The 10666-nt window shown below is 42.8% G+C and overlaps 1 protein-coding gene across 1 annotated transcript in view; it reads left to right on the top strand.

Moving 5' to 3' along the window:
• SLC44A3 (solute carrier family 44, member 3) overlaps nt 1–10666 on the top strand; it is a 57863-nt gene that overhangs the window by 19041 nt on the left and 28156 nt on the right. Inside the window, exon 8 of the mRNA XM_012730027.1 lies at nt 3832–3997. Coding sequence (XP_012585481.1) covers nt 3832–3997 — 166 coding nt within the window. The remainder of the gene's footprint in view (nt 1–3831; nt 3998–10666) is intronic.

The raw sequence follows: 10666 nt of genomic DNA, 5'->3' as shown, positions 1-10666 counted from the left end.
GGGTGAGAAGGGGCGTCTAGTGGAGGGGTGAGCCTCAGCATCAGGGCAGCTTGTCACGTGTTGGGGGGGTTGGGGGAGTCAGGTTGTGGACATGCTGAGAGCAGGGGTACCCGGGGCAGACACTAGCGGAAGTTTCCTGCTTGTTTCAATTTTCTGAGCGCACCAGGATGTGAGGGGGATCTGGCTGCGACATCTGTCGCCCCACTGATCGCAAGGGTTGATTCGGCTGATCTGGCTCGCTGGGTGGGTGTCCCCTTCCTCCCTCACAGCTCCCTGTGCATCCCTCCCGAAGCTGCTGCTCGCTCCGTCAAAGAGGACAGCCTTCCCCGAATGGAGACGGACTGGTCTTCAGTCTTCCGTCGAGGGTATACAAGTAGCTGCGCTCCCCTGCTAGAACCTCCAAAGAAGCTCTCGATTTTCTGAGAGCACTGACTGAGAGGAAGGATGAGAAAAGGAGTTTGGCAGAGAAATGGACGGTCTGAGACCCTGGCGGTCACTCAGATGACACTGTCTTTCTGATTTTATTCATCTTTTTCTTTCATTTCCCCCTAGTAGCTGATAGCCAGCATAGTTCCAGTGTGCATCAGATGCTTCATAAATATTTAAGTTCCGTTTTAGAACTGGAATGATAACCACCCCTATCCCGACTGCAGACAACCCTCTGTTTAACCAACGGTTCTAAGTACTTTACCCACGTAATCCTCACCACAGCTTCTGAATGGGGCCAAGGGATGGGTCAGTGGTTATTAGTACATTCTCACTAAAGACCATGAGCCAGAGGTTTTTAAAGCTACATAACCTGCCTGAGGTTGGCCAGCCAGAAGAGGGTAGTGCAGAGGATCTCAACCTCCCTGACTCTCAAGTCCACCTTGTAACCACTGCCCGAGGGTTCATCTTGACCTCCCTTTTCATCTTTGTGAGAAGAGCACTGAGCTCCACATTGCTTATCTCTTATGTCAGAGCCTCTTCTGGAACCAAGTCCTCGCCTGGTTTACTGCTTTTCTCTACTGCTATTTCCAAGAGCAGCTCCCATTAACACCTGGTAGGTGACAAAAGTAATTGGTCCTTAAATGAGGGACTTCTGCCTGCAGTGATATGACTGTCCAGGAGAGGGCAGGCGTGTACCTAGAAGCACGCCTGCCCCACCCACAGACTGTCCTGCTTGTCTCTCAGCTTGTATTGTGGAACCAGAGCACCTGATTATTCAGAGAATGATGGCTTACAGGAGTGGCTCTCAAGCAGCAGTTTGGTGCCCCAGCTAGCATTTGACAGTGTCTGGAAACATTTGGGGATGTCATACGTGGAGGAGAGTCAGAAGGGTGGAAGTTACTGGTATCTAGCAAATAGAGGCCTGGAATGCTGCTCAACACCCTACACAGACAGGACCCATCCCCCAACAAAGAATCATCTGATCCAAAATGCCAGTGAGAGTGCTGGGAGGTTGACAAAGGAAAGTCTAAAGCAGCCTGTGAAGCCAAACCAGAGGGAAACAGAAAAGAGGACTTCAATAAAGATGTTGAAAAACCAGGGGCCAGTCAAGAACAACTTAGAGATCTGATTTTTTGGGAAATGCCAACGGTTGAAAGCCCATGTGGATCTTGACTTATCTCTTTTGTGGCCCTCACTTGCTCCCCGACACCATTATTTGCAGAGCTGGGACGCGTGTGAATGTACCCCGATGGCACAGGACAACGGAGAGATCTTCCCTCACCCCAGCATCCGGGGCCTTTCTTCTTGCCTTTTGTCTATCAAGGATTGTCTCACCTGTGCAGTGGATATTCTGTTCTCCCCAAAACCATTAGACCTGTTCTTACAGCACTGCAGTCTGTCCTGGGCCTCCTGGGCCTAGCACAAGGTGCTCGCTCTGCTACTCCGGGGAGGGTTCTTCAAGACTCTCTAAGCATGTCTGCCAGTGGTGAGAGGTCACCTTCTTTGGAATGGGGGGTGCTGTTCTGAAACACACCCATATTGGAAAAGCATAAGCATCTACCAATTTGTTACCTGAAACAGAGATGGCCTCTAAGCCAGAAAGAGCCCAGTGGTCGATAAAACAGCACCTTCTCTCTGTAAATCCAGCTGCTCCTCTCTTTCTCACGAGACTCTTACTCCCCAGAATTGGAGCATGAGCAAAGAGGTGGCCTTCCTCTGGAAACAGTTTGCTCTATTGCATCATTATCTTGCCCTCTTCCTTTGCACAGACCCAGCTGTGACTGTCTAAAGACATACCAACTATCAACCTAAAATCAATCTGTAACTGCAAAAAGAAATATGAAACTAGGTTTAATATTACTCAAATTGTAAGTTTTGCCAAAGACCAACGTGGCTACCTTCTTATTTATACAGCGTATTTAAGCACCTAGAGGAGGCTATCTAGAAGTCAAGCACAGCAGCTGAGCTGGGATTTGGATCGCCCAAACCCAAATTGAATGGCATCGAATTGCAGAGCTAAATGAAGGGCTTTTTTAGAGAGGAAAAAAAAACATTCATGTGAATGGCAGAGAGCTGACTTTCTGGCTGTGGTTTATTCCATATTGTGCTCCTGACACTCAAGTGTAATAGCCATTCTCACTTACGGAGAGATATTTTTATGAGGCCTGATATATATATATATATAGGGAGAGTGTACTTACCAGCTAATTTCACGCCATGCTCAAACTACAACCAGAAAATGAGTGTTATAGACAAGGATATTTTACATGTGCTAGAGGAGCTTCCCTTTGAGATGAAACCTGAAAGAATTCCCTTCAAAAAAGTAAAGATGGGGCCTCCCTGCTTGTGCAGGGGTTAAAGACAGCACTATCAAGGCATTGGCACCCACATGGCTTGGCACACCTCTCCGGTCTCACTGACTGCGCCCTTCAGCAGTGTATTGCAGTCAATCTGCCTCCTCTGCTCCCCACTCTGGCTCTCATGAACCCTTTTACTTGACACCACCCGCCCCCCACCCCCCACCCACACACACCTCTGGCCTGTTCCCCAGTTCTTGTATGCACACATAAATAATTCTTTTTTTTTTAAATAAAGATACTGTCTTTTTTTATAAAGCCCAAACTTTTGGTAAAGTAGGATTCTGTAACATAGTCCTAAAGGCTTTGTGTGACTTTCTAACATACCAAGTTGTGTTTGCATCGCAAAGTGATGCGGTAGACAAACCACAGGTTTCGGGAGTACAGCGTGTCTAGGTTTATATGCTCCTTCCATTAACCACGAGCCGTGAAACTTTACTAAAGCCACGTGATTCTTCAGAGCTGTATTTTTCCATGCCCAGAGTGGGGCAGGTATTACAGTGTGGGCCACATGTCTTGCACATGGCCTGACCCGTCGGTCACTGTCCTTGTGTTTGTTGACATTATGTATGACCTAAATGTGTGTTCTCAATTTTTATTTATTTTTTGAAGATTTATCCATCTGCGTATTCAAGAACTGCAGTGCAGGCTAGAGATGCTGGGGAGGGGGAGTGGTGGTGAGAGGATTCACCAGAGACAGAGCGGAGAGCAGAACAGGTGTATCTACTGAAATACACTGCTGAGGGGAGCAGAGAGTGGGACAGGAGAAGTCTGCTGAGCCATGTGGCTCACCTCCAGCCGGGGTCAAAATTGTGCTGCAGTGGCTGTGGATAGCTTCATAGTGCTGCTTTACCCCCTGTGCCACCAGGGAGGGCCTGTTCTCAATTTTTAAGTTTTGCTCTACAGAACTTAAATTATGGTAAATGCTCCAAACTTGACTTTGGTATCTTCGTTTCAAATACTGTCAGTGCCAGGCATGAGGCAACACGGCTTGTTGTGTGAAGTGCACATCTGGTGTAACGCACGTTTGTGTTTTAAACTGTAGGAACTGCCCAGGCTATCGAAGGTGGCCACGTGGGGTATAAGCCGCTTGCTGGCATTCGGTTCATGTGGTGGTACCATCTAATTGGCCTCATCTGGACAAGCGAATTCATCCTGGCGTGCCAGCAAATGACTGTAGCTGGGGTGCTCGTCAAGTGTTATTTCAACAGGTAGGTGGAGCGCCGCCTGTTGGTGTGTGTGCTTTATGTTGTATGTCTCAAACGGTCTCTGCAGTCTTCACATGGCCCCTTTAAAGGAGCTGGCAAAAGTAAAGGACTACATAAAAATTGCACTGAATGCTCATTTGGTGGTGTGAAGAAATCTTCTATGTTAAAACCTGGCATAGTTAGAAGCTCTTTTGCTTTGAGCTGGAAAATTCAGAAGGAAGCCAAATAGGGAAGTCATCAGGCTGCTTATAATTTTTTTTAAAGATTTATTTATGCATACAGATCTGGGATGCAGGCCAGAGGTGCAGGGGCAGTGAGAGGATTCACCAGAGACACAGTGGGGAGCAGAACAAGCCGACTGATGAAGTACACTGCAGAGGGGAGCAGCGGGCGGGTCAGGAAAAGTCTGCTGCGCCATGTGGGTCAGTTCCGGGGCGGGGATCGAACTCATGCTGAAGTGGCTTTAGCTTCTTAGTGCTGTGCTTTAACCCGCTGCACCACCAGGGAGGGCCTAGGCTGCTTATAATTTTTAAAAAATTGAAAGGAAGGGTAGGTTTCTCCTGTTTAAACTCCACTCTAAGTGACTTGCCCACTTAGTCTGTTTGGAACACATTTCAATAAGTTCCGTGAACCTTCTTTTATCCTATGTAAAATAGAAGAATGTTTACATAGAAAATAATTATAAATCCTAAGAAAATTATAGATATAATTTGTGTTTACATAGTTAAGTACGAGTGAATTAATTACCTGTTTTTATGTTCACCATGAGACACTTAAGGGTTTATACCCCATTACCTAACCAGAATAACTGAGGACACACAGCCCTTTAGCTCTTTTGTGTGTGTGACTCTGTGGGGCAATGATAACACCGCAGGCAAGAAGAGTGGAGCCAGGACAATGATAGTGTTGGACTCAAAACAGGAAGTTTACTCCCTGATAGGGCTGATCCTCCTCTAATTTCTCAGACCAAATGAATAGATAAGCAGGCAAGTACATAGGGGTAAGAAAGTCAACCAGAATGACTCATGCTGTTGAGCAGTAACCCCCCTGAAGATAAAGAGTACTTGGAGATTAACTTAATGATGCCATTTGGAATCCTCCATCATTACCAACCCAGAGAGGCACATCGGGTTGTAACCCTTGGCGTTAAGAACCACCAAGCAGCTGGAAGTGGGTAGCGTGTGCTGCTTGCTCCTGAGTAGGGGGCAAGATTGTTCTAACCAAACTGGCCCTGCAGATACCAGCTGTTGGACAGAAGTTATTTTGTATATTCTTAGAGTCACAAAACCAAGCATTGTCAATGAGAGCGTTTTTGGTTGTACTGGTGAAACATGCATTTATCTCTTAACCACCTCCCCACTCCAAAGCCCCCAAAATGATATGAATAAAAGGTACAAGGGCAGCATGAAACAGAGGCAATGACCAAAAATAAGAAATGTCAACCAAGTATTGAAAATTGATGAGCGGATGTATGAGGAGAGACTCTCATCAGACTGGAGAAAACAAAAAAGTCTGTGTTGGGTGAGACGGGAGAGTGAAAATAATATGCAGACTGAGATGAGCCACAAAAACCTAGAGAGGTTCAGGAACCCTTGTGTACAATCTCCCTAGGGAGCAGTTAGGCAAAAAAAATCCCCCTCCACACCATCAGAAGATGAGACTTTGCCCTCTAGAAAGTGTGTATGTGTGATATCTGACAACAGCTGAGGCTGGGTATTGGGATTGGCTCTATAGTGAAAGAAGGAAGAATAAGTAAATGTCTAAATTCTGAAAATGAGGACTCACTACCATCCCATAGGTTAGTGCCCAGGATAATGAGCACTTAGTATCATGGTGCCCACTGCCATGACACCCCAGGCAGAGGTAAGAGAAGTCTTCTTTGGAGAAATTGTTGAGCCTAAAGTGAAGTATAGATAGCGCCACCTGGAAGACTCCTACTGCAATGACTTGATTCTCTGACTCAGCATCAGAGGGGAGCATTCACCAGTCAACAGTGTGAGAACAGCCTTATTGTGATTGTGCCTCACCCTTATTTGTGACTGGATAGCCAACAATAATTAAACATTATATTTCCTTTCCTGTGTAAATTTTGGGTTGTACTGAAGGTAAATAAAAGAAAAATCCTATAATGAAAGTAAAAGAAAAACATCAAATATGAAGAACTCTTCCAGGAGGGAGAGCAAAGAGAAAATGAGAAGAGAAAGAGGGGAAAGTTCAAAACCTGGGAGAACCAACATATGACTAATACAAATTCCAGGAGTAAAGAATAAAGAAAATAGAAGGAATTTTAAGTGAAAACTTCCCATAGCTGAAGGACATGAAGAAAGAGAAAAAGCCAGAAATTTCTAGAGAGGAAAATATACCATAGTCAAAGAATCAAGAGCTGGAAAGGATCTGACTTTCAACAGGAACTCTGAACCTGGAAGACAATGGAACAAGGCTTTCAAAATTCCAACCTGGAATTCTGTATCTTTTCATACTGTTAGTCAAAGATAAAGAACAGTAAGTCATGTCCAGACATACAACAGTCTAAAAGACTTCCTAACCACATTCTTTCTGATAAGGATGTTCTATACTGAAATGAATGAATAAGCCAAGGAGTAAAACATGAGTTTCAGGAAGTGAGCTCCAGCACAGAAAAGAAGGGACTTCCCAGGAAGAGAGCTGTCCAGCAGGTATAGAAAATACCAGTCCAAGGTGGAGTAGGAGACAGTGGGCTCAGGAGGGATTCCTCCAAGGGAAAAAAAAAGAAACTAAGAGAATATCAGATTTAGAGAAAGATTCACACTTTGTTGAAGCATCTGGTGAAGCTAATGGAAATACAAGCAAATAATAATGTGAAACAATTATTAACTTCGATAAACAAAAGTTGTGCAGGAAAAGAAATATAATCAGAACAACCACTTGTGTCTCTTGTGAATATCATTCATGTACAAATGCTAAATATTATCTAAAATATATCCAGTGGTGAAAGGTGAAACAAAAGGCATCCATATTGAAAAGGAAAAAGTAAGATTGTATTTGTTTGCTGGTATGTGGTATATGTGCTCCTCCATACCCCACTAAGACATTTGTAAGCACTAATCAGTAAGTCCAGTAAAGATACACCATACAAAATCAACATACAGAAAACAATTGTGTTTTTGTAAATGAACAATGAAATAGCTGAAAAAGATATAAAAACAACAATCCTGTTCACAGGAGCATAAAAACAAATTTAATCAAGAAGGAGAAATATCTACATAAAAATTGTATGATTGATGACAGGAATTAAAGAAGACTAAGAAAATGGAAAGATTTTCTGTGTTCATGGATCAGAAGATGTAATGCGAAATCATCTGTACATTTAATGAATCCCTATCAAAAATCCAGTGGTCTTTATCAGAGAAATAGGGGGAAATTCTTGAATTTATATGGAATTAAAAATTCCTTGAATAGCCAAAGAAATCTTGAAAAAGGAGAATAAAACTGGAGGTAGTAAACTTTCTGATTTCATACTACATTACAAAATTATAGCAATCAAAATGGTATGGTACTGACATAAAAATAGATACACAGATAAACAGACCACTGCCAGGAAACAACAATTAAATCTTCAAATATAAGAAGGGAAAGCATATCCTCTTCCATAAATAGCTCAAAGAAAACTAGGTAATCACATATACAAGAATACTATTATATCCTTATTTTATACAGTTCCCAAAAATAAATTCAAAGATAAAAGATTTAAACATAAGAGCTGAAACTGCAAGACTCCTAGAATAAAACATAAGGAGGGCTCTCCCTGGTGCGGCGGCAGTTTAAAGCACAGCATTGTGTAGCTCTGGCAGCCACTGCAGCATGAATTCTATCCCCAGGCAGGGAGTGACCCACATAGTACAGCAGACCTCTCCTGACCTGCCCACTGCGCCCCTCAACAGTGTACTTCATCAGTTTGCCTGTTCTGGTCCCCACTCAGTCTCTGGTGAATCTTCTCACCCCCCAACACCTCTGGCCTGTACCCCAGTTCTATATGTATAAATAAATTTAAAAATAAATAAATAGAACATAAGGGGAAATATTCCTTGGCATTGGCCTTGCAGATTTTTTTTTAATAAACACAAATTATAAGTAACAGTACATCAACTGAAATGACCAGTGAAAAAAGGCAAACCTACAGACTGGAAGAAAAATATTTGAAAATCAGATATCTGATAAGTAATTAATTTCCAAAATATATAAAGGACTCATGTAACTAAAAAAAATCGAATTGAATATGGGCAGGGGATCTGACAGACATTTTCCCAAAAACATAGAAGGACCAAAAGGGTATAAAAAACAGAGTTTAGTATCACCAATCATCAGAGGAATGCAAGTCAGAACCACAATGAGATACGAGAAATGCAAGTCAGAGCCACAATGAGATTCCACCTTACCCTTGTCTATAAAAATAAAGACAAGAGGTAATAGCAAGTGTTGGTGAGGATGTAGGGAAAAGGGAACCCCGTGCAAAATGAAGACTGGCAAGTCACTAAGATAACAGTGTAGCAGTATGGAGCTTCATGGAAAAATTATAACTAGAATTCCCCAAAATAAAATATTAATAAAAAAACAAGAACTACCATATGATCCAGCAATTCCACTTTTGGGTCTAAGTCCAAAGGAAATGAAAACAAGATTTTGAAGAGAAATCTGCATTCCATGTTCATTGTAGCATTAATCACAATCACCAAGATATGAAGGCAGCCTAAGTGTTAACAGATGAGCGGAGAAAGATGTGATGCACACACCCATACACACACCCACACACACACACAGGAAGACTATTCAGCCATGAGGAAGAAGGAAATCCTGCCGTTTGTGACAGCATGATAGAGCTTGACGGATCATGCTAAATGAAATAAGTCAGGCAGAGAAAGACAAATACTGTGGGATATCATTTATATGTGGAATCTAAAAAGCTGAACTCACAGAAATACAGGAAACAGAGGTAGTTACCAGGGACTAAGGCTTGGGGGAAGTGGGAAATGTTTATTAAAGGATGCAAACTTCCAGTTAGAAGGTAAGTCCCAGGATCTAAAGCACATCATGGTGGTTATAACTCTTTAGACAGAATGACACACTTGAAAGTTGCTAAGACAGTAGATCTTAAATGGTCTCATCACAGAAAAGAAATGGTAACTATCTGACCATTCATAATATCTGGCTGATGTTCACTTTGCATTGTATAAGTGTATCAAATCAACATGGTGTACACCTTAAGCTTACATAATATTGGATGTCAATTATATCTCAGTGTGTTGGGGAGTTTAGACCATAAGAGAATTAAGCCTGTCTCTTCCATGATGGGAAGTCAGTTGATAATAGCTGAGGCTGAAAAAAGCCAAGAAATAGTAGTACAGGCATATGTGGAGGAAAATGTTATCTCTAGGGAGAGAAAATGAGGGTGGGAGAAGAAAATTGCTCTTTTTCTTTTGAAGCTTGGTAGTATTATTTGACCTTTTAAGGTATTTCCCTTATTACTTGATAAAAATAAACTAATTTAAAATAAAGTGCATACTGATATATTTTTAGCACTAGTCTTTCATTTATTAAAGGGTTCTGCTTTATTTTTGATCTTGTGCCTAATTTTGAAACCTCAAGGTTTTTATCTACACGGTCACAATTCTTTAATCTCATGTTCTAGCCTGCTCCCAGGATGAGGATTAAGTACATAAATAGCAGAGTGTGTTCATCTTTGTCATTCATTTAAGCACTCAGAGAGCTAAAGCTGTCAAGTACCAGGATGTGGGCAACCTGTCAAATATCCCTTTTACAACCACCTGTTGGAGAAGGGATGAACTCAGAGCCTAAAGATGTGATTAGGGAGGTGATCGGAAGGAGCTAGAACTATCTGACTCGGTGAAGGGACGCTTGAGGCATGACTTCATCATCATTTTCAAATTTGCAAAAGATGGTTTCCAGCTGTTCTGGATTCACGGAGGAAGGAGAAGGAAATGGATTTACAGCAGAGCCTAAGGAATGTAGGAAGGAGACATGAATTCCCTAACTCCAGCGAGAGCTGCCGAACACAGCTAAAAAATATCCTGCTCTTCCCAATAAAGGCAATTTCCATTTTCTCTAGGGTTGGAAAGATGAACCTGGTAGTTTCCTCACATTCCTCCCACCCCACCTTGTGATTTTGCTGAAAGAAATATCAAGAACGGACATGGTCTTCGTGGGACCATATGGTACTTCTCTTCTTGGGGCCAGATTTACATGGCAGACCATCCATCCTGTGCAGCCCAGACATCATCAAGGAGCCTCAACACAAAAATAATTTTTCAATTATTGAAAGTCTTCTTCATGGCCACTGGGTTGGATGTAACTAGAAATAAAACTTGTTCCTAGGACCCTGAAGTTTCTGATTTGACCGTATCTCTGTTGTCCAAGAGATTAGTAGCTGCAAAACAGCTAATGTTCTGTGATTCCCAAGGCGTTGTAAGACTTGAATAGATGAGGCCACCAGATCCTTTGCACAGAAGCTTGTTGATGTTCTGGGCCTTGGTCCCTTGCACAGGTCCGAGCACCTGGGTGCAGAGGACTGCCTTGGGTTTCAAAGACTGGACATTAGGCTCGTGGGCACCTCTGGAGACAAGGTCGCTTCCATTGGCCAGTCCTCCTCACTGCCACCACCCACAGAACTGGCTGTGC

Source organism: Condylura cristata, unplaced genomic scaffold (assembly GCF_000260355.1).
Source record: "Condylura cristata isolate star-nosed mole 26May11 unplaced genomic scaffold, ConCri1.0 scaffold00026, whole genome shotgun sequence".
In the NCBI taxonomy this organism is placed as follows: Eukaryota; Metazoa; Chordata; class Mammalia; order Eulipotyphla; family Talpidae; genus Condylura; species Condylura cristata.
This window is presented reverse-complemented; position numbering and strand designations above follow the sequence as displayed.